The 24,125-nt window shown below is 46.7% G+C and overlaps 1 protein-coding gene across 2 annotated transcripts in view; it reads right to left on the minus strand.

The window, feature by feature from the left end:
• Positions 1 to 237: 237 nt before the first annotated feature.
• cep97 (centrosomal protein 97) overlaps positions 238 to 24,125 on the minus strand; it is a 62,496-nt gene continuing 38,608 nt past the window's right edge. The window contains exons 6-11 of one of the 2 annotated variants that reach the window (XM_078560059.1): positions 23,777 to 23,943; positions 21,724 to 21,888; positions 16,773 to 16,906; positions 11,469 to 12,255; positions 5,944 to 6,019; positions 238 to 1,060 (exon numbers count right to left, since the gene is read on the minus strand). In XM_078560059.1, coding sequence (XP_078416185.1) covers positions 380 to 1,060; positions 5,944 to 6,019; positions 11,469 to 12,255; positions 16,773 to 16,906; positions 21,724 to 21,888; positions 23,777 to 23,943 — 2,010 coding nt within the window. In that variant the 3' untranslated portion in view covers positions 238 to 379. The remainder of the gene's footprint in view (positions 1,061 to 5,943; positions 6,020 to 11,468; positions 12,256 to 16,772; positions 16,907 to 21,723; positions 21,889 to 23,776; positions 23,944 to 24,125) is intronic. The other variant, XM_078560061.1, reaches the window with a different exon arrangement.

The following is a 24,125-nucleotide window of genomic DNA, read 5'->3' on the forward strand; positions in this document are numbered from 1 at the left end:
CAGTTACAGATTCTGAACCAAGGACCATGGGTGGCTCCGAAAGCCCTAAGAAGAGGGGAAAATTCTTCAGGAAAATTAAAACAATAAAAAACCTAAAACTGCAGACAATGGAGATTGCAAATTATTCCTAGCTGGAATGAAAAGCTAAAGAAATAAAAAAGTAATTAAATGCTAGCATTACATTTAAATTTGATCTTTAAAGAGCTTTTGAAAAATGTATATTGTTTAATTATCACATTTTATTTTTAAATGTGGTATTTTTGCGCCATTTTAAACACATTTAGGCCTTTATTTCATATAAGTATGCATATTGACAAAAATTATGAGCTTATTAGCACTGTTCTTCACTGATTACAGTTAACTATTTATCTACATCTACTCATAATGTCTCAGGGACTGGTTCATGGCTTTTTCCTTGCATGTCGATAGACTCTACAATGTCAGTTTCAATGACACATTTTTCTGCTTGACAGAGGGCTTCTGGAATCCTGGTATTGCTATTAGACATTTCCACTGAAGGACCACAGAGGGAAACATCATTGCTACTACTGCATTCCGTCCTCCCGCTAAAACTTGGCTCATTCTCTGCAGCATCTAGCTGCCTTACTGAATTGAGGTACTGTTGTATAAGGCTGCTGTCTTGTTCACTGTTGGAGTTTTCTTTACTGCATTGTGTGTGGCTGGAATCCAGGGCTTCTGGGTCCTCAAGTTCCTTAGTTAGACACTCATTGTCTTTTTTTACAATTTCACGGGAGACTTCTACAACTGTGCTCGTGCTCCCTGAAGAACTCTGATGAGAATTCAGGAAATCTTTGAGACAATTGTGGGTGACATCTGAAGACTGAAAGCCAGAATCAGGAAATTCTAGCAATGAACATTCCAAGTGAGTATCTTGTCTGGAGGTGGGGCTCAGGTGGCTATTCAAGAGAAAGGGCTGTAGTTCACATTCAGATGAATGAATAAACATATGCTGTGGAAGTATGGGTTCTTTTGTGTCACAGTGCAATGCTACATTTTCCTTCTGGGTCATGCACATCTGCCATTCCTGGAGGCTCTGAACCTGCATCAAAAAGGAAAAGAACATTGAAAAACTAGTCTAAAGTCATCCCATCTAAATACGTTATTGAAGTCCATAGGGTGAAATGCATACATATCTTTTGTACATTTAATATTAATTTGCATTCACTTACTCACTGGGCTGAATGTTAACACCCAAGAATGAGTGGACATACCCGTGAGACCCCCTAAAAGTGATGTGCTGTCTGTGAAGCCTGGCGCTATGACTGCAAGTGCTGACTGAAGCAAGGTAGGCAAACAAACCTTAAAGTCCTGAGTTAAGCGCAGCCTACCAGGTGCATGTCGTTTGTGTGCTGTTGTGAAACACGTTGGCGTGTTTTCCCATCGACATGGGTAGACAATGAGGTTCCTGACGTCCGATGCCAAGAAATGCAGCCCGCCATTGGCAGACTGAGCAGGTGATTGCAAACTGGTTTCATGCCATCATGAAACTGATCGTGCCATATTATCCACTCACACCACCGAACACACCCGACACCAGCGGGCATGGAAAATCCCGGCCAGCATTAGCGTGTGTGTTATACAATTGGACAGGAAGGGCAAAGGGATTGGACATGACTCTGTTGTTGTTTCAGTGTAGCCAGAGCCCACTAGACTGTCTTAAAGTGGATGGAGAAGGGAGTCCCTGGAGATTCTGAGCCATCAAGACTGTTGTGACCCAAATGAGCGTGTTTGTAGATGTGTGCCTTGTCAGTGGTAAGTATGTCCGAGGGTTTCAGATGGAATATGCCTGCTGTGTGACTCAAAGACCGAAACAACTGATTGAGAAGTGAGGGATCCTATATTAATGTGGCCAAGCTTTGACCCATAATGGGCCAGAGAAATGGCCACAGAGAGACAAATTTTAATGTACTAGTTGAACTCCTGTGACATTGCACATGGGAGTCAACAATCAAGTGCAGTTTCTAGGTAAAACAGTGCTGGAGGCTGGATAATAATTGGACCAGAGCATGTGGGTGCAATTCAGGCCCCATTTTAAAGTCATGCGCTTTTAGCTTATTTTTATATTGCTTTCATAAAGACTTATGTTTGCTTTTATAATGGAAACTTCCAATGTCAACTTGCCACACAACAATTACACCCTCCTCCCAGTGGTGAAGCACCTTAGGTAAAAACGCAACAGTAAATGAGCAAAAGACCAATTGGGAATATAAACGAATTACTGAGTAGAAAGTTTAATGTTTTCCCAGCAGAAAAGAGGCATTCAAAATTGTCAAAATCAAGTGAAGGGGATCATGAATGTCAACTTGTCAGGCTCTGAATTAGTGTGCTGTTGAAGTGGCATGTGTAGTGAGTGACTTATTACTGGCTGGGTGGATGGGCGGCGGGGAACAGGTTGGGGAAGCTGGGGGTGTTTAGTGGATCAGATCAGCAGGGTCGCATTATGTTGAACTAACTGAATAGGAAGGAGCAGCGAATCATTTTTACAAAGCTATAAACGGTTAGCTAAATGGGTTGAGTGCAAAAGAGAGGGCGGGGGCGCGGGGCCGAGGGAGGGCGGGGGCGCGGGGCCGAGGGAGGGCGGGGGCGCGGGGCCGAGGGAGGGCGGGGGCGCGGGGCCGAGGGAGGGCGGGGGCGCGGGGCCGAGGGAGGGCGGGGGCGCGGGGCCGAGGGAGGGCGGGGGCGCGGGGCCGAGGGAGGGCGGGGGCGCGGGGCCGAGGGAGGGCGGGGGCGCGGGGCCGAGGGAGGGCGGGGGCGCGGGGCCGAGGGAGGGCGGGGGCGCGGGGCCGAGGGAGGGCGGGGGCGCGGGGCCGAGGGAGGGCGGGGGCGCGGGGCCGAGGGAGGGCGGGGGCGCGGGGCCGAGGGAGGGCGGGGGCGCGGGGCCGAGGGAGGGCGGGGGCGCGGGGCCGAGGGAGGGCGGGGGCGCGGGGCCGAGGGAGGGCGGGGGCGCGGGGCCGAGGGAGGGCGGGGGCGCGGGGCCGAGGGAGAGAGAGCGGAAAAATAGAGAGAGAACGAGCGAGCGGGCGGGAGAGAGCGAGCGGGCGGGAGAGAGCGAGCGGGCGGGAGAGAGCGAGCGGGCGGGAGAGAGCGAGCGGGCGGGAGAGAGCGAGCGGGCGGGAGAGAGCGAGCGGGCGGGAGAGAGCGAGCGGGCGGGAGAGAGCGAGCGGGCGGGAGAGAGCGAGCGGGCGGGAGAGAGCGAGCGGGCGGGAGAGAGCGAGCGGGCGGGAGAGAGCGAGCGGGCGGGAGAGAGCGAGCGGGCGGGAGAGAGCGAGCGGGCGGGAGAGAGCGAGCGGGCGGGAGAGAGCGAGCGGGCGGGAGAGAGCGAGCGGGCGGGAGAGAGCGAGCGGGCGGGAGAGAGCGAGCGGGCGGGACAGAGCGAGCGGGCGGGAGAGAGCGAGCGAGCGGGCGGGAGAGAGCGAGCGAGCGGGCGGGCGGGAGAGAGCGAGCGAGCGGGCGGGCGGGAGAGAGCGAGCGAGCGGGCGGGCGGGAGAGAGCGAGCGAGCGGGCGGGCGGGAGAGAGCGAGCGAGCGGGCGGGCGGGAGAGAGCGAGCGAGCGGGCGGGCGGGAGAGAGCGAGCGAGCGGGCGGGCGGGAGAGAGCGAGCGAGCGGGCGGGCGGGAGAGAGCGAGCGAGCGGGCGGGCGGGAGAGAGCGAGCGAGCGGGCGGGCGGGAGAGAGCGAGCGAGCGGGCGGGCGGGAGAGAGCGAGCGAGCGGGCGGGCGGGAGAGAGCGAGCGAGCGGGCGGGCGGGAGAGAGCGAGCGAGCGGGCGGGCGGGAGAGAGCGAGCGAGCGGGCGGGAGAGAGCGGGCGGGAGAGAGCGAGCGGGCGGGCGGGAGAGAGCGAGCGGGCGGGCGGGAGAGAGCGAGCGAGCGGGCGGGCGGGAGAGAGCGAGCGGGCGGGCGGGCGGGAGAGAGCGAGCGAGCGGGCGGGCGGGAGAGAGCGAGCGAGCGGGCGGGCGGGAGAGAGCGAGCGAGCGGGCGGGCGGGAGAGAGCGAGCGAGCGGGCGGGCGGGAGAGAGCGAGCGAGCGGGCGGGCGGGCGGGAGAGAGCGAGCGAGCGGGCGGGCGGGAGAGAGCGAGCGAGCGGGAGAGAGCGAGCGAGCGGGAGAGAGCGAGCGAGCGGGCGGGCGGGAGAGAGCGAGCGAGCGGGCGGGCGGGAGAGAGCGAGCGAGCGGGCGGGAGAGAGCGAGCGAGCGGGCGGGCGGGAGGGAGCGAGCGAGCGGGCGGGCGGGCGGGAGCGAGCGAGCGGGCGGGCGGGAGGGAGCGAGCGAGCGGGAGAGAGCGAGTGAGCGGGCGGGAGAGAGCGAGCGAGCGGGCGGGCGGGAGAGAGCGAGCGAGCGGGCGGGCGGGAGAGAGCGAGCGGGCGGGCGGGAGAGAGCGAGCGGGCGGGAGAGAGCGAGCGAGCGGGCGGGCGGGAGAGAGCGAGCGAGCGGGCGGGCGGGAGAGAGCGAGCGAGCGGGCGGGCGGGAGAGAGCGAGCGAGCGGGCGGGCGGGAGAGAGCGAGCGAGCGGGCGGGCGGGAGAGAGCGAGCGAGCGGGCGGGCGGGAGAGAGCGAGCGAGCGGGCGGGAGAGAGCGAGCGAGCGGGCGGGCGGGAGAGAGCGAGCGAGCGGGCGGGCGGGAGAGAGCGAGCGAGCGGGCGGGCGGGAGAGAGCGAGCGAGCGGGCGGGCGGGAGAGAGCGAGCGAGCGGGCGGGCGGGAGAGAGCGAGCGAGCGGGCGGGCGGGAGAGAGCGAGCGAGCGGGCGGGCGGGAGAGAGCGAGCGGGCGGGCGGGAGAGAGCGAGCGAGCGGGCGGGCGGGAGAGAGCGAGCGAGCGGGCGGGCGGGAGAGAGCGAGCGAGCGGGCGGGCGGGAGAGAGCGAGCGAGCGGGCGGGCGGGAGAGAGCGAGCGGGCGGGCGGGCGGGAGAGAGCGAGCGGGCGGGCGGGAGAGAGCGAGCGAGCGGGCGGGCGGGAGAGAGCGAGCGAGCGAGCGGGCGGGCGGGAGAGAGCGAGCGAGCGGGCGGGCGGGAGAGAGCGAGCGGGCGGGCGGGCGGGAGAGAGCGAGCGGGCGGGCGGGCGGGAGAGAGCGAGCGGGCGGGCGGGAGAGAGCGAGCGGGCGGGCGGGAGAGAGCGAGCGAGCGGGCGGGAGAGAGCGAGCGGGCGGGCGGGAGAGAGCGAGCGGGCGGGCGGGCGGGAGAGAGCGAGCGGGCGGGCGGGAGAGAGAGAGCGAGCGGGCGGGCGGGAGAGAGAGCGGGCGGGCGGGCGGGAGAGAGCGGGCGGGCGGGCGGGCGGGAGAGAGCGAGCGGGCGGGCGGGCGGGAGAGAGCGCGCGAGGGGGGAGAGCGCGCGCGAGGGGGGAGAGCGCGCGCGAGGGGGGAGAGCACGCGCGAGGGGGGAGAGCGCGCGCGAGGGGGGAGAGCACGCGCGAGGGGGGAGAGCGCGCGCGAGGGGGGAGAGCGCGCGAGAGAGAGAGAAAAGAACACTCTACATATAAGCTTCTGGGAAGCAAAAGCGTGACCACTGAGCCAAACAGCTGGCTCCTAAAACACACTGTTAACCTACACAATCATTTTAGCTCCCTCTGCTGTACACTTGACTATAATGATTTATTTCTACAGTTGCTTTTCGCACCACCTCTGTGTTCAGGCAAAATAATTCACAATGTTATTTTAAGATATGCTTTATCTCAAGCTTCAGTACCACCTAGGTGCTTCCTCGAGGAAGTATTATTAGTGGATAAGTCTAAACTTTCCCTATTTTATTGATACTATTTTGATTATTGCTGCTATGAACTCCCTTTCCTATTCTTTACAACTTTGGTGTGATATACAATATGCCATGGCCCTTGACCTACAATTCTCAATTTTGAAAAACATCTACTTGGTGACAGGAATAGATCCACTTACATCTGTGATAAGCAACTCATTAGACCACAAGCACCAAGAAAAGTTACCTGGTTCCATAAAAACTTCACAGCTTCTTCCTGCACCATCCTTTGAATGCGTTCTTCTTTGCATTCTTTCCTCCATCTGTAAAGACCCAAACATAGAACAGAAGAAAATGAAGATTAAAAAATTTTATAGAAAGCACCTATTCAAAAGGGACGAGTTGCACCTTAACAAGACTGGGACCTGTGTCCTCGTGAGCAGGTTCACTGATCGTTGGGGAGGGTTTAAACTAAATTTGCAGGGGTATGGGCACCAGCATATAGAATTGGAGAAGAGGAATAAGGTGCATAAAGTTAGAATACTAGACAGTGCTAGAGAAGGAAATAGTTCCATATTAAATAGGAGCAGAGTACTAAGAAATAGTAAGTCATTAGGTGGGCTCAGAATAAGGGAGAAATTAATAGTCTAAATTAGAGTTACCGTACATGTATGTGAATGCACAGAGTGTGGCAAATAAGATTGGTGAGTTACAGGCGCAGTTTGTCATGTGCAAACATGATATTGTAGCACTTTTTATCCTCAAGTAAAGGTATCCCTGTAAATATGTAATGTAAAGATTTGCATTGTTTTATTCCAAGCAGTAGATTGGAAGGGAAAGGGGTGGTAGAGTGGTGCTTTGAGAGAGAAAGTGGGACATAAATGCTGAGTATAGAAAGTGCTGGGGTGATATGAGCATTTATGCAATTTTATAGATTTACAGTTGACTTAAAAATATACTTAGAGCTTGGACCGTTGGTCCTAAAGTCAGAAATAGAACTTTTGCTGTACCAAGCTTTTGATTTAGGTTTGAATAGTGGGCTATTGGGCAGGTGGAAGAAGCATGCCAATATCGACTCAGGTGACTAGTAACTAGTTGCACATATACTCATTGAATACATTGCTGGGGCAGTTCTTTTCCCATGTAACCTGTCCTTTTAGGATTCCTTCAGAACTTTACTAGTTAACATCTGATCTAAAAAATCTTTGATTATTGTGGGGCGGGGACACAAAAAGGGAGAGCGGGCATGAGCCAGAGGGAGCGTGAGGTTGCGCGCAAGGGCAAGCAAGAAGGCAAGCGAATGCAAGAGAGAATATGCACACCAGCCAGAACTCACAAGCAGGAGAGAATGCCAGCAAGAGTGCAGCTGCCATAGAGCATGCGTGAGCAAGCAAGAGAGCGAGAGTGCATGAGAAAGCAAGAGAGAAAGCGCAAGAGAGAGAGTTTTTTCCATTAAAAGTACTTTTCCTCGAGTACCCTTGAGTGATGTTCCCCTTTAAAGATCCCGATACATGTCAGAGATAGTGCTTCATAAATGGTTCCACTTTATTTGGATATTAGGTTAATATTCATCTTAATTTTGCTTGCCATTTTATTCATTATATATAAAACCAGGAATGGAAAATCTGTTTAAGTACATATTTTTGATTTTCAATGGCAAGGCTGCTTCTAACCCAGTTGCAGTCATAAAATGAAAGCAGAAAACCTGCATTAGCTTCAAGGTTTGGTTGTCTCGGATTTTTTTATGTTTGGAACCTTGCTAAACCAATCAGATTTATCTACAATGCAGCGCAATATAAAAATACAGATCCTAAAGAATGGGAGTGATGCAGAGAATAATAAAAGGTGGAGAAACAGATTAATAATGGTTACAAAAGTGGAGTATGGAAAGAAACTTGCAAAGAATATCAAAACAAACACAAAATGTTTAAAGTTATATTCGGCAAAAGTGTGTGGTCAAGAGCAATGTGAACACCTTGAAAACTGATAACAGGTGATATTGCAAATGAAAATAAGGAAATGGTGGGCATGAAAAATAATTACTTTGCATCAGTATTTACAGTACAGGAAAAAGTCAACAAAGCAGCACATCCCAAAGAAACTAATATTGTATCAGAGACAGAACTCACCAAAATTAACTTAAGCAAAATAACAACAATGTAGAAAATAATGGCACTAAAAAGTGACAAATCCCTAGGACAAGGTGGTTTCCATTCCAGGGTTTAAAAAAAACTAGGTGAGCATTTTGCAGATGCCCTAACCATAATCTTCCAAAGTTCTCTTGATTTGAGAGCCGTTGCTTTAGATTCAGAAATGGCATGCCACTGCACCTTTTAAGAAAGGTGAAATAAGGAAACAGGGAATTGTAGACCAGCTGCCCAATATCAATTGTTGGGAAATTACTAGACATAGGGCTGGATTCTACATCCCCAAATTGGGCAGGCTGCCCCAACCCTACACCATGCAAATGTAAAATAGGGCATGTTGACAACGGGTTGGCAATGTAATGTCATCACGCCAGTCTCCAAATTTATGGAAGGCGAGTGGGCACGGAAATTGGCAGCCTGTCCGCCATTTGAAATTACTAACAAGCTGTAGAGCTTGTTAGAGACCAATCATCTGAAGCCTTTCATTGCCTGCTCCATTTCTCGGGCATTGGCCGTGAAAAGATTTGCAAGTGTTTTATGGCAGCTATGATGAGGCGGCACAAAGACGAAAAGCCTGTCTTTGTGGACCAAGGCTGAATGCAGCCTCAGATTCTGCTGGTGAAGGTGGAGTGCCTGCATGTTTTTTAAAAATAATTTTCAGCCTTCAATAAAAAATAAGGAGAAAGAGAGCAAAGAGCCTTTAAACTTGTAGCCTTGACCAACTTCCTGTTCGCGACATTACCGCTTTGTCACCTGGCTTACATTTTCGATTGGGCGCAGAGCCCTGCTTTGCACCTGTAATTGGCCTCTTTCCCGCCAAACGGCCAGTAATTGGCCATCCGACAATAGATTGGATGACTGACATGCTGAAAATTTTCAGCTGATTGCAGAGCATCAACACAGATTTATGAAGGAAAGGTCATGCCTAATGAACCCGGTTGTACTTTTTGAAGAGGTGACTAAAGCAGTGGACAGGGGATGTCCACTGATGTCATTTATGTGGACTCTCAAGGGACATTTGATAATATCCCTCATTAGAGACTGTTAGCTATAGTTGAATCTTATGAACATAAGAAATAGGAGCAGTAGACCATCTGGCCTGTCAAGCCTGCTCCACCATTCAATACGATCATGGCTGATTTGGGCTTCACCTCCATTTTCCGCCCACTCCCCATACTTCCTTGAGAAACCAAAAATCTTGTCTATACCAGCCTTAAATGTATTCAATGATGGAGCATCCAAAACCCTCTGGGGAAGAGGGTTCCAAAGATTTACAGCCCTTATAAGTGAAGTAATTTCTCATCATCTCAGTCTTAAACAATCATCTCCTTATCTTGAGACTGTGCCCCTGTGTTTTAGACTCCCTGACCACGGAAACAATTAAGGAATTGAAGGCAAATTATAGACCCTATTAGGAAATTGTGTGTCAGGAGACAGAAAGCAGGGATAATGGCCAGGTACTCCAATTGGCAGGATATGTTTAGTGGTGTCCCGTGAGGATCTGTATTGGGGCCTCAACAATTCACCACACTTTTTAATGGTTTAAATGATGTAGCTTTCTATCCCATATCCAAGTTTGCCGATGACACAAAGATTAGCAACATTGTAAGCAGAGTAGATGCAAGCATAAATTTATAAGATTATTAAGTGACCGTGGAAAACAAATTTCATTGTAGGCAAATGTCTTACTTTGGACCTAACAAGAATAGAACAGAGTACTTTCGAAATCAGGGTTGTTCAACATATGGCCAGCGGGCCACAGTCCAGCCCGTCATGCCTCTCTCTATCTGGTTTGCAGAACCAACATTCAGATACAACTAAGTGCAAGTGAAAGATTCTGCAAGGAGCTGCACCTCCAATCATAGACACTCCAGTAGGAGAAAAACAGCCTGTGATTGGAGGAGCAGCAAACAGGTGAGTGGTTTCATTCAGCCTGAGGCCTGAACAGTGGTGGTGGTGAGTCTGAGTCTGCTGGGGAGGGGGTGGGGGAAAGAGAGACTGCCTAGCGGGGAGAGGGGGGAAGCGAGACTGCCTGCCAGGGTGCCGTGGTGGGAGCGGGGGAAAACGTATGAAGACAAGGCCCCCTAAAGGGCTACAGAAGTCAAAATAGTGGAGCAGTGGTTGCAGCAACAGCGGGACCCAGGACAGCTTGAGTGTTAGAGAGGGCGGGAAGAAAGAGGCTTGGTACTTTCACAGCCTTCCCGAACCTCTCCTCAGCGTTTTAATCTCCAAACCACCTGAGTCCGACTGGTGGTGAGTGAGAGTGTGTGCACGTGCAGGAGTGTGTGCACACACAAGAATGGCTCACTCCTAGTCTCAGGGTCCTCACTCACCCGCACCCCCACAGACCAACACACACTCATACCCACTCATATAGTGGGTGTGGGTGAGGTTGAGTGAGCCAGATCCTCATTTTCACTCTAATGGTCATTTTTATTCATTACTCATTTTTTAAAATTGTCAATTTATTGCTTTGACATTTTTTTTTTGCTCAGTAAGCTCTTTCTTTCCTTCATACCTCAAATTTTTTTTTTTGAAATTCATGTTTAATGTTGTGTCAAACCTTTCTGAAATTTGCTCATCAGCCCCTTGAGTGAGAAAAAAAATGAAATGTGGTCCCTCACGCGAAAAGGTTGGCCAACTCCGTTCGAAATGGTGAAAACCAAGAAACAGTGGAGGTCCGAGAAGACTTAGAGGTCCGTGTACGTCATGAAACATAGAAAATAATCCAAAAGGCTAAGGGGATGCCAACATTTATATCTAGAGGACTAGAATGCAGAGGGGTAGAAATCATACTACAGCTATGCAAAGCCCTGGTTAAGCCAGAGCTGGTGTACGGTAAATCGTTCAGGGCACCACAACTTCGAAGTTTATATTAACATCGGAGGGAGTGCAATGCAGATTTACCAAAATGATACCTGGACTTCAAGCGTTAAAATTACAAAGAGAGATTACATAAGATAAAAGCAAAATACCACAGATACTGGAAATCGGAAACAAAAAATGAAACAAAAACAGAAGCAGAATCCAGCATTTTCTGCTTTTGTGTTAGAGATTACACAAGCTTGTGACTAATGTTGTATTCTCTGGAATTTACAAGGTCATGGGGCAATTTGGTCGAAGTTTTCAAGTTATTAAGGGGAATAGACAAGGAAGATAGAGAGAAACTATTCTTGCTAGCTGAGGAACCTATGCCTAGGAGACAGAGTGTAAAAATTAGGGCCAGACCTTTCAGGGTGAAATTAGGAAATACATCTGCATACAAAGGGAGATAGAAGTTTGGAACTCTCATCCACAAATGGCAATTCATGCTAGATCAATTCTTAGCTTTAAATCTGAGATTGAAAGATTTTTGTTAACCAAGGTATTAAAGGGATATTGGGCAAAGCTGGGTATATGGAGTTGGGTCACAGATCAGACATGATCTTGCTGTATAGCTCAAGGGGCTAAATTAAATAGCCTGTTCCAATGTTCTTTTATTTAGAGATTATGGTGAACATGGGTAAATGTTTAGCTATTAATCTGGTACTGAACTTTGGATTTTCACTCTCTAATTAGGACATAACTAGAACGCAGCATGAATTCTCAAAAGGATAAAAGAACCCCTCTCTCACAAGGTCTTCACCTGATTACTTCTTCAGTCAAGTATTCTACATGTTCCTGCATTCTACGTAGCCGGATTTCACAACGTATTTCCTTTGCCTTTTGATTCCAGTTCCTGGTGTAGAATCCTCGCCAGTGTGCTTGAATCTTTATGGCTGCTTTATTCATTTCATTCAGGAGTTCTGGGTCAGGATTAAACGTTACAGATGTACCAGATTTATCTGGCTTTGAGTCTTCTCCCACCATCTTCTGGCTTGTTTCCATTGGTGCCCACTTAGGCAATTTGTTATCTCGCAAATTGTGCTCCTTTCTTAATGCAGCTGACTCTGGGCATTTACTTATACTTGAAGTGAAGTTGACACAAGATTGCACTGGACTGGATACATGGAATAATTTGCTGCCACTCACTTTACTTTTCTTGCTAGCTTCCCCCCCCCATGCTCCATACTCTTCTGTTCCTCTTGTAGCACTCTGATGTTTTCGGTCATGGCTATCCTTATGTTCAGCCCCCTTTTCCAAATGAAATGGTGATGTGACATCACCTTCTGGAGCCGGAATATCTCGATGAAGGCTCAGGTCATGGGAAGGTGTAAGAGGGGACACTGCAGCGGTTACAGGCATAAACATAGACTCTGAAGAGAGAAGACTGCAATTCAGTTTGTCTTCATCAGTCTGAACATCCTCCAAGAAGAGCTCACTACAACAATACCCTGCAGTCTGTCCAAGAACCGGTGAGAACTCCTTGACTGCATGGCACTGGTCTCCATGGTCACTCGCTCCAACCCATGAGTTAATTCGAATGACAGGTTCTACAATACAACAAAAAGAAAAGGTTTTTAGCTTTGTAACATGAAAGCACACTTTTTGTGCCTGTGCACAGCAAGACTGCAGACTCATATTCTCTCCCTAAAGACTGCCACTAGAATATACTGACTGTCAATCTGCTGTACACTTAATTGAATCAGCCATATAAACACTGTGGCTGCAAGAGCACGTCAGAGGCTGCAAATTCTGTGGTCAGTAACTCACCTCCGATTCCCCAAAGCCTGTCCACCATTTACCAGGCACAAGTCAGGAATGTGATTGAATACTACTCACTTTCCTGGATGACTGCATTTCTAACACTTAAGAAGCTTAACACCATCCAGGACAAAGCAGCCCGCTTGATAGGCATCCCATCCAACACCTTAAACATTCACTGCCTCCACCATTGGTACACAGTGGCAGCCGTGTGTACCATTTACAAGATACACTGCAACAACTCACTAAGCCTCCTTCGACAGTGCCTTCCAAACCTGCGACTTCTACTACCTAAAAGAACAAGGGCAACAGGCGCATGGGAACACCACCATCTGCAAGTTCCCTTCTCAAGTCAGACACCATCCTCACTTGGAACTCTAATGTCACTCCTTCACCATTGTTGGGCCCAAATTCTGGAATTTTTTCCCTAGCTGCACCATGGGTGTACCTACATTACATGGACTGCAGCGGTTCAAGAAGTTGGTTCATCATCACCTGCTTAAGGGCAAAAAAGAAAGAAAACATGGTTACGGTCTTATACTCCGGGTCTCAAACTTCATTCCAGTGTACAGACTGGAAATTTTTATACACAATTGACTGGATAAGTAGCTTATCAGATCATCTGACCACAGTCAAATCATCCTAATATTTCACTATAATCTAGGTGAGACTGTCCTTGGGTGCTTCATTTCTACATGCCCCAAAACACCCAGTACAGCTCCAGCAATGTCTTTTCCTTCTGTTTCTGCACAGTACCTTCCAGAGTTCAAGGGATTTACCTTTGGTTCCCTGATCATATTCATCTGCACAACGCCCTTTGGTGGCATCCCTAAACACAGGGTCAGCTTCCACATGTAAACAGATGACACCCAGCTCTCTCTCTGCAACTTCACTCAATCACATGAACTTCTCTTTGCTGTCAGGGTGCCCGTTTGACATCATTGGGAGACACTATTGGGGATCAAGTTAGATGTTCCTACAGCTGAACATCAAAAGGTCCAAAGCCATCTGTTGGCCAGGGGCTGCAGCTGAACTGCCAGACACAGGCAAAAGCAACTTTTGACCTGAAGTAACCTGAGTCCAGTCGCTGGCCTGAGTAATTTTGAAACCTGACTCCAGTCACTGGGTCTGAACTGGCTGGAACCAGTTCTGAAGTAACTGACTGTCTTGAAGACAAAGGAAATGTGATGAGTCCTTATTTAGAAAAGGGGGAACAGGCTAATCCTGCAAGTCTTGGAACAGAGCCAATGGAGAAGATGCCACAGTTCAGGCAACCAGGCCTAAACCAACGGGAAGAGAGACAGCACAGCTTGAAGAGATACGATTCAGTATAATACTGAGAATATTTCGGGCTTGGGGTAGCGAGATTATGGAGACCAACCATCGCAGAAGCAGAAGAACCTACAACAGCAACGTAGAGACGCGAGAGAGAGAGAACGGAACGCCTGGCCAGCGTCAGCTCTCCTTTTCGGGTATTAGCTTTTATATTCTGTGACCACTCAGGGAGTGTCAGAGAAACCTAATGGGTGTGCATTTAGATCCTAGTTTTGGGTATAAAACTGTATAACCTGCTGTAAACTGCATGTCTATATTTAACCAGACATATAAGCTATATGTAGATAATTTAACGACATGAATAAAGCGAGTTTAGAGTGAAGAGAGAATTGACTCTTCTCCTCGGTGTACTAAGCCAATAACCGTTACCGGTGATCTCGGGCAACACATCCTTTTCATGCCCTATGAGAAGCATCATACTCTTGTCATCAACTACATGTCCTTCATTGCTTTTTTGTTACATTCTTTTTATTATTATTTATTTTTTGCTTTAGAATTATACAGCACCTTATCAAATGCCTTCTACAATTCATACTTGCAACATTCAAAATTGCAATTACCCCCCCACCGCCGTTAAGAAAAAATCTTTGGCCCCTCTATCCAGTGCCAACTTCCCTTTCCCCTCTGAAATCCTGTCCTTGTTGTCAAATCCATGCCTGAATCTCACCAATCGTGATTTCACTCTGCCACAGCACTGAAACAGTCCTAATTAAAGATACAAAAGACATCCTCTGTTACCATGGTGCACCATCCCTTCTCCTCTTCAACCACTCTGGTGCTTTCAACATGGTCAACAACACCATCCTCCTCTGATATTTATCTTCCATTGACCAGCTCAAGGGAAATACCCTCATTTGGTTTCACTCTTACCTATCCAATCGGAGCCAGTGTATTTCCAGCAATGTTTCTTCTTGCTATACCTGCACCATTAGCTCTGGTGTCTCTTAGGAGTTATCCTTGGACCCTTCAAATTCCTCAGGTAAATAATGCTCTTGGCAAGATCAACCAAAGGCATGAAGTCAGCTTCCATATGCTGACGACACTCAGATTTACCTCTCCATCACCTCTTTCAATCATTCCACTGTCAGACTGCTTGCCACGACATCCAATCATGGATGAGCTTCAATTACCACCAGTTAAATATTGGGAACAGTGAAGCCATCGTCTTTGGCTGTGACTAGGAGTGCAGCAAGGATTGTGTTCTTGTTTGGCCTCTGTCACAATTTTTGCACCTTGTTACTTATTTTCTATCCCACTCTCCAGCAACTGTCTCAGTTGGACCAGATGGTTCACAACCTATTATTCAATCAAAAGCTGAGCTTCTAACCTCACATCCTCTCCATCACAAAGGTCATCTACTTTCACTCTGTAACACCACCTGACTCCATCCATGCGCCAGCCCATCTGCTGCTGTTTCCATTTGTCACCTCCAATCTCAACTATTCCAACCGCAGAAGGTGCAACACCTGCCTCTTTACTTCCCCTCTCCTCACTGTCCAAGGGCCCAAACACTCCTTTCAAGTAAAGCAGCATTTCACTTGGACTTCCCTCAATTTAGTCTACTGCATTCGTTGCTCCCAATGCGGTTTCCTCTACATTAGAGAGGCCAAACGCAGACTGGGTGACCGCTTTGCGGAACACCTTCGGTCTGTCCGCAAGCATTACCCAGACCTCCCTGTCACTTGCCATTTCAACACTCCACCCTGCTCTCATGCCCACATGTTCATCCTTGGCTTGCTACATTGTTCCAGTGAAGCTCAACGCAAACTGGAGGAACAGCACCTCATCTTCCGACTAGGCACTTTACAGCCTTCCGGACTGAATATTGAGTTCAACAATTTTAGACCATGAACTCTCTCCTCCATCCCCACCCACTTTCTGATTCCCCCCCCCCCACCTTTTCTTCCATAATTTATATAGATTTTTCTTTTCCTACCTACTTCCATTATTTTTAAATGTATTTCCATCCATTGTTTTATCTCTACCTTTTAGCCTTTTTTGATTCCTTCACCCCACCCCACCCCCACTAGGGCTATCTGTACCTTGCTTGTCCTGCTTTCTACCCTTAATTAGCACATCCCTTAGATAATATCACCACCTTCAACACCTCTTTGTCCTTTTGTCTGTGACATCTTTTGGTTATCTCCACCTATCACTGGCCCTCTATCCAGCTCTACTTGTTCCACCCCCCCTTAAACCAGCTTATATTTCACCTCTCTTCTATTTTTACTTAGTTCTGTTGAAGGGTCATTCGGACTCGAAACGTTAACTGTGCTCCTCTCCGCAGATGCTGCCAGACCTGCTGAGTTTTTCCAGGTATTTTTGTTTTTGTTTTGGATTTCCAGCATCCGCAGTTTTTTGCTTTTATCGATTATTCCAATACCCTGCTGGTTGACTTCCTATCCTCCACCTTCCAAAAACCTCAGTTACCCCAACAACAAAAAACTGTTCTCAGTATCCTATTCCACTCATGCATAACACAGTCCCGCTTATGTACATAGTTCAAATGGGACTGTGCAAAGCATTACAAATTAGGATGAGGAGCTAGAGGCATTTATTAAAATAATTGGATATAAGTAGCTTGGAAGAAAAACAAACCAAGTCTGGGAACTGTACATTCCTGACTATAAAATCTTCATGTGAAAGAAATAGAAAAGGGAAGTAGAATTACTAATTATAAACATAATTACAGCTACAGAAAGGATAGATTTTCATTCATGGTGGCACTGCTCATATGGTCTGGGTTGAAGAATGATAGGGTACTATAATTTTATGTAGACAACTGAACAGTAGAAAGAAATTAGATATGCAACATATTGATTAAGAAAACTATCCTGGATGTACTCCAGAAATACATTCCATTTTCCTATTGTAACAAAAGTGTCTCTTTTTTTCAGCCATACTTCAATTGTTTTAGATCACCATGTTATTTGCAACAAAGGTATTTTGTAAAGTCCTGATTTCTTCCCACCTTTCACATTATGAGTACTGGAATTTGGTGTTAGGCTGTTACGTTCACTCTGGAATGACAGCTCCTGGGTTGGACTTGACTGTGGAATATGGCTGCTGTTCTGGAACTTCTCCATCAGCTCCATTTGGTGAAGTCTAGTGACAAAAGAAAACAAAATTAGTTACCTAAAATCTTGGGATCTTGAGCTTTGTAAATAGAGGCAGTGTGTTCAAAAGCAAGGAAGTTATATTGAATTTTTATAAAGTTCTGGTTAAGCCTCAACTGTATTGTATCCAGTTCTCACCACCACACTTTAGGAAGGATGTGAGGGTCTTTGAGAGGGTATAGAAGAAATTTACCATAATGGTTCCAGCAATGGGATTTTAGTTACAAGGTCAGATTGGAAAAGCTGGGGTTGTTCTCCTCAGAGCAAAGGAGATTGAGGGGAGATTTGACAAGAGGTCTACAGAATTATGATAGGTTTGAATCAGATAGACAGGGAAAATCTGTTCCCATAAGCTGATAGTACATGGAAGGATAAGGATTAGGGGACACAGACTTAAGGTTCTGGACAAGAAATGCAGGGGGAATGTGAGGAGGAAGTTTCCTTTTTTAAATGCAGCAAGTGGTGACGGCCTGGAACTCATTATGAGGTGGAAGCAGAAACGATCAATGATTTCAAAGGGAAATTGGATGGACACTTGAAGTGCAGATTTACTTGAAGAAAATAAAATAAGCCTGCAGAATTACAGGGAGAGGGTGGGTGGGTAGGATGGGGGGCAGTGGAACTGACTGGATTGCTTGCTCCATGGACAGCAGGCATGGACTTGATGGGCTGAATAGCATTCTTCTGTGCCATAAATAACTCAATGAAAAGCAAGCCAAATTTATTCTATTCACAATACCAAAACTGCATTGATTTCATATTCAGTGCAGTCTCCACAGATTGCAATTGGAAGGACCGGAAAAAACTTGATGTCAACAGTTTGATATAAATGGGCCTTAATATTCAAACCATTTTTTGGATGTCTTAGCTTTCAAACCATTGGCAAGTAACATCTGCATCTCACAAGTGCTAGGCAATGACCATCTTCAACAAGAGAGCATCTAACCATCACCCCTTGACATTCAATGGCATTACCATCACGGAATTCCCCCATTATCAACATCCTGGGGGTTACCATTCACCAGAAACTGAACTAGTCATAGTTCTACAAGAGCAGATCAAAGGCTTGGAATCCTGCAGTGAGTAACTCACCTCCTGACTCCCCAAGACCTGTCTACCATCTATAAGGCACGTCAGGAGTGTGATGGAATGCTCTCCACTTGCCTGGATGAATGCAGCTCCAACAACACTCAAGAAGCTTGACACCATCCAGGACAAAGCAGCCCACTTGATTGTTTGTGGATGGGGTGCCATTCACTCCTCCCACCACCAACATACAGTTGGTAGCAGTGTGTACCATCTACAAGATGTACTGCAGGAACTCACCAAGTCTCCTTCGACAGCACCTTCTAAACCCATGACCGCTACCATCTAGAAGAGCAAGGGTAGCAGACACATGGGAACACCACCACCTGGAAGTTCCCCTCCAAGCCACTCCCAGCTTGACTTTGAAATATATTGCCTTTCCTTCACCGTCGCTGGGTCAAAATCCTGGAACTACCTAACAGCACTGTGTATGTTCCTACAGCACATGGACTGCAGCAGTTCAAGAATGCAGCTCATCACCACCTTCTCAAGGGTAACTATGGATGGGTAATAAATGCTGGCCTAGCCAGCAAAGGCCACATCCCATGAAAGAATAAAAAAAAATTCTATCTGGATGTTTTAGCCTTCAGGAACTGTCTGTCCATGGCATCCAGCTGCGTAGCACGTCGAGGGACATTTCTGTTGTAAGAGCCATCTAAATTTGATGATGTTTAAGTGCTACTGCAGTTAGTTTCTCAAGTTTGTAAAACTCTGGCTAGTTAATTTTAATGTGCTGTAGAAGGTTTTCTTCTGCAGGGCAATGCTTTCCAATGTTACCTCAGTATACAGTACACAGGTAGAGAACATAGATTAGGGGCAAACAAAATTTCCCTATATTTTACCTCCAGTCGCTGGGATCCCACAAGAAGCAATGATTGAGATACTCAACAACTTGAATTAATATTACACCCTTAATAAAGTACCAACGAATGCAAACTAGCGATGAGAAAGTGTTAGTGGAGGTGACTGAATGCATGACACAAAGAAGCAAGTTTTAAGGGTGGTCCTAAAGGGCCAACAGGACTTTTGAGAGAATGAGAGGCTAAGCTGGGAGAAGGTTCTGTCATTCAACATGGAGCAGGTTGGATGTAACAAACAGCAGCTTAACACTTAGGTCTGAATGAGAATACAGGACGAGGGATCCATGAACAACTTAATAGCCCAGATTATGCAATCAGCAGCAAGGAACAGCAGGCTTTGGCAGCCATAAATTGCTGCACAAGAGATCAGTTACAAAGTGCTGCCCTCCAAAGGGGATTTGTGGCACATGAGCAGGGTAAGCTCAATGCAGTTCTTCAAACAGATGGACGAGTGGTCACAGACAAGCAGAGTCTAAACCGGGAAGTATGAATTTGAATATTTAATTAATTGTAAAATCATGAATGAACGCAAACTAAAGAGGGAAATAAAGATGGGATTAAGAGAGAGATAAAATACAGAAAATAAAAGTAAAAAGAAAATAAATATTTTTGAAATCTCCAACAGTCATTAAACTTTGAAGAAGCTGTCAGATTCAGTCTAAGTGTAGTCTAAGCTGGCCAGGAGGATGGAATCAGGAACTAACATTTTAAGTTCGGGTGGCAAGAGCTGAATAGAATGGCTTTGGTTTTGTTTATTTTTAACATAACATTGGATAAACAGGTGGACTGCACTGTGGCAATCATGTTACTAAGAATGATTGTGGAGAGGTAGAGCTGGGTTTCTTTAGCATACATATGGAAACTGGTCCAACACCCATGATTCAAGTTGTGAAGGGGAACCATACAAATAAGGAAATGGAGTTAAGCAAAGGTAGAGATATATTGGCTAAAACGGGATGTAAAAGTGAAAACAAGCAAGAACAGTGCCATGCAGGTGGACTGCAGGGCAGATAAGATGCAGGAGAATAAGATGGTTGGCTGCGAGTTTATGGAGGACAAGGGGGGATACCATGGCTGCAGTCACCAAAGGATGTTGATAATGACTTTGACCTGGTTAATTTTTGTCCTATAGATAGATAGAAATTTAGGCGAGGTTTTGGCACAAGCTGGCTGGTTGGCAAAGGCACAGTCACAAACCTTAGAAAGGAAAAATAATTTGAAGATGGTTTTGTAATTGCAAAGACAGGATGGGCAAAATGGCTTTCTGAAGAACAAAGACAGAGCCTGATGAAAAGCTGCCACTGATGATGTTAGCAGACATATGCCATGGTGAGCTAACTGCCTGGTCAGGAGCCAAGCTGAAAGGGTTTGAGAAGGCAAGAGATGGGTCTAATGGAAATGAGCTTGATGAAGGTGAGTGAGGGAGTGTGAAAAATTAGAGTGACATTGGCTCGGAAAAGGTTTCCATTCAAAATGGCATTAATATTCGACCAGTTTTACTTCATAATATTAAGCAATGGAACATGATGTTGTAGATTAGTGTGGAAAACAACCAACTGACAGTGCCCAAACATATTCCATAAAAGTGTTTGAAAAATCTTATTTGCTCCCATTTTCAGGCAAAGCGAAAACAAGGTTTTTTTTAGATAAGACATGTCGGAACTTCTCCGAACAGTACCATGGGATCCTTAATATCTACCTTAACATCTCATGAAAAGGCCTCTGACAATATTGTACTGAAAGATCAATGTAGATTATATACTCAAATTCTGGAGTGAGATTTTGCACATGTGCCTCTATATTGACCTGCCCATGCGTGTGCATGCTTACCTACATCTATCCCTCATTTAGCACACCTAATGTGTTCCTAAAAAAGTGTGCTAAAAGAAAACATGCTAAATAATTAAAATTACTTTCCTATAAGAAACCATGTAATAAGAGTGGGTTACACTCCTGACTTGTAATTTTTACATTAAAAACCTATTGGCTGCCTTGAGCCCAAGTAGCCCAAAATCCTCTCTCAGCTTACTACTCTTAATAACTTTAACTCTTTCTACTTACCGCCTGCTCACCACTTCCTGCCACTCGCTGCTTCCCTCTCCTGATTCCTTCGCTCCCTCCTGCTTGTCGTTTCACCCTTCCAAACCCATCACTCCCTCCCGTTTACTGCTTTCCCCTCTCTGCCCTTGCAACTTCCTCCCTCTCCTGGCTCCTTCACTCTCTCCTACTCACCTCTTCCCCCAGACCCCCTCATTCCCTCCCCCTCACTGTTTCCTGTCATCCGCTTCCCTCTTCTGACCCCCTTACTCCCCTCCTCTCACCGCCTTGCTTGCTCTATCTCCTGTTCGGCACCCCTCTCCCAAACCTCATGCTACTTCCCCCTCCCGACCCTTTGCTCACACTGTGGGCTTGGAAGAGGGATGTGGCGAGTGGGAGGGAGTGGGGAGAGGGAATGAGCAAAGTGACAGTGTATTTAAGAAAGCAGACTGAAAATGCAGAGTTACAACATGGATCTTGGCGCATGCACAATAATCGCACTGAAATGAAAATGGAGGCAGCACGATTATTTACAAGCCATGATGCAATGAAAACGTGCTAGCAGAATGTGCTTTAGATGGGAATACCTGTATATATGTTTGCGCATGTATATATAGATGTATGCGTGTGCCTGAATGTATAGGTGTGTGTATACATAATATATAGATGTTATACACACACATCATTGACAATGCCAGTATATAAAATATTAGCAAATTCAGTGTGCAAATATACCCCCTTATAGTAAAATGTAAAAAAATCTTGCCATCCAATTTTTGTACAAATCAATGCAAGAAACTTGTTGCTGGGTGCTTATTTTTACCTCTGTTTATTGAGAATTTTTTCTAGTTTAGCATCCTCTGCAGACTGTAGTGCTGGAGTTGAAGTGAGAGGACAAACTGAGGCCAAATATTGGACCAGCTGCACGTGTTGACCAGGTCGAAATGATCGGCCTTTCCCTTGACTGTAAAGCCACTCTGCTTTGAGGCTGAACCAAAACAAAAGTTTCAAATAATGTTATACAGTAAGTTAATCAGGCCACTCCCATATTGTTACCCTCTTCTGGCGTTTTATAATGTAAGCAGCTTGTGGAATATCTTCACATGGTACACGGTTGGCTACAATATATTTTGAAGAACTGTAGTATCGAGGTGTGTAATAAAAAAAGGATAACTGAACAATCACTTCAGCTCTTTTGAAAAGCATTCATGTACAAATTATTAAGCTGGTACCAAACAATTTAAATGCTCACAAAAGCAGCCCGCCACCATTTTATCAGGGCAAATGGAAATGGGCAATAAATTCTGGTATTGTCAACGACACCCACATCACAAGAATGAAAAAAATGTCCAGTCTGTTTCTGCAGGATAGGTAAAAGATTAGGAATCTGTTATTTAATGTTTATCCTCACCTGTTTTCCTGTAATATTCTGCAGCACTCTCTCTCGCTTTCTCCCAATTACACATCAGAAAAACACACATTTCCAAGGGACCATGCATTTTGTACGATTATACATACTTCTGCTGTACATGTACTGAGATATGGGCACGCAGAAGAATGGCTTAGTACATCAATCTACAGCAATGCTCACAAAACCCTACACTGAACCAGACTATTTGCAATCTTGGAGTCATATGTGAACCCAAGTTAAGCTTACAACTATATATCTACTGCATCACCAAGACCACCGATTTCTACTTCCGTAATATCACCAGACTCTGCTCCTGCCTCAACTCATCTGGTGCTGAAACCCTCAGTCATGCCTAGACTTGAGTGTAACTCACTTTTCATTGGCCTTCCATAAACTTGAGGTCATCAAAACTAAATCAACACTGCACAATCTCACACTATATTACAGTCTGTTGCCTGTGTCCTTTCTTGGACCAAGTCTTGTTCACCTACGGGTTCGCTGACCTACATTGGCTCCCAGCCAAGCAAAGCCCCGATTTTAAAAAACGCATCCTTGTATTCAAATCTTTCCGTGGTCTCAGTCCTATTTGTATAATCTCCAACAGCCCCATAACTCTCCAGACATCTAATTCTGGACGCTTGCACATCTCTGATTTTAACCGTTCCAATACTGGTAGTCATACCTTCAGCTGCCTAGGCCCTGATTCTGGCTCAGGGGCAGGGACGCCACCCACCGCACCACAAGACCTCCACAATTTTGATGTGAAGACAGCAAACCAAAATGAAATATGCACATTAGGTTTATCTGTATGGAGCAGTGAATTTGTATATAACCACATTATCTCTCAGTCTTTGATTTGAACCAAATCTAGATTAATGGAGATCTCTTTAACATTGTAATAGTGCTAAGCAAATGAGTTTACTCATTGTCAATTCAGTTTCTAACAAATGAGAGTTTATAACCGCATCCTATTCTTAATTCAGCATTGTTTGGTTCTCAAAAGCAGCTTATATAGGTGTAGCTGGGGACTCCTTTGATATTGGAGCCCAGTGGCAAACCTTAATGCTGCATCTAATCATTTAAGTAAAAAACCTAAGAATATATGACACAAACACTGGTATCAAAAGTAAAATGTAACACATTTCAGCAGCACAACATTAATGTGTAACAGACATTCCAGTGAAGAAATAAAAGCAAAGAACTGCGGATGCTGGAAATCCAAAATAAAAACAGAAACAGAAATACCTGGAAAAACTCAGCAGGTCTGGCAGCATCGGCGGAGAAGAGCACAGTTGACGTTTTGAGTCTCGAAACGTCAACTGTGCTCTTCTCCGCCGATGCTGCCAGACCTGCTGAGTTTTTCCAGGTATTTCTATTCCAGTGAAGAGTTGACTTTAACCAGGGTGAGGCATATCTTGTAAATTTAGCGTATAATTCTACAACAAAAATCTACATTTTCACTTACCTCTCTTTCTGTGGGATTACATAACCATCAAGAATCCGCAGGGTTAAACACCAACTGACAATATATGGTCTGTAGTCAAATCCAGGAAGGGAGGGTGTGGCCATCACACATGGATTGCTCATAATTGACAGTTGCTCCAACTCACGAAGGAACCCCAGGTAAGAAACCTAAGAGAAATTAGGTGATTTAAGAAAGTGTAAGGAAAATTATTCATTATAATATAATGCTCTGTTTGTAAGAGAAAAGTTTGGTTTTAGAATGAAAAAGTAGAATTAAATTGATATTTATACTTCACATTACTGATACATATTCACTGCACAACAACTTGATTTATGCATTTATGCATTGT

This window comes from Cetorhinus maximus, chromosome 16 (genome assembly GCF_964194155.1).
Source record: "Cetorhinus maximus chromosome 16, sCetMax3.hap1.1, whole genome shotgun sequence".
Taxonomy (NCBI): domain Eukaryota; kingdom Metazoa; phylum Chordata; class Chondrichthyes; order Lamniformes; family Cetorhinidae; genus Cetorhinus; species Cetorhinus maximus.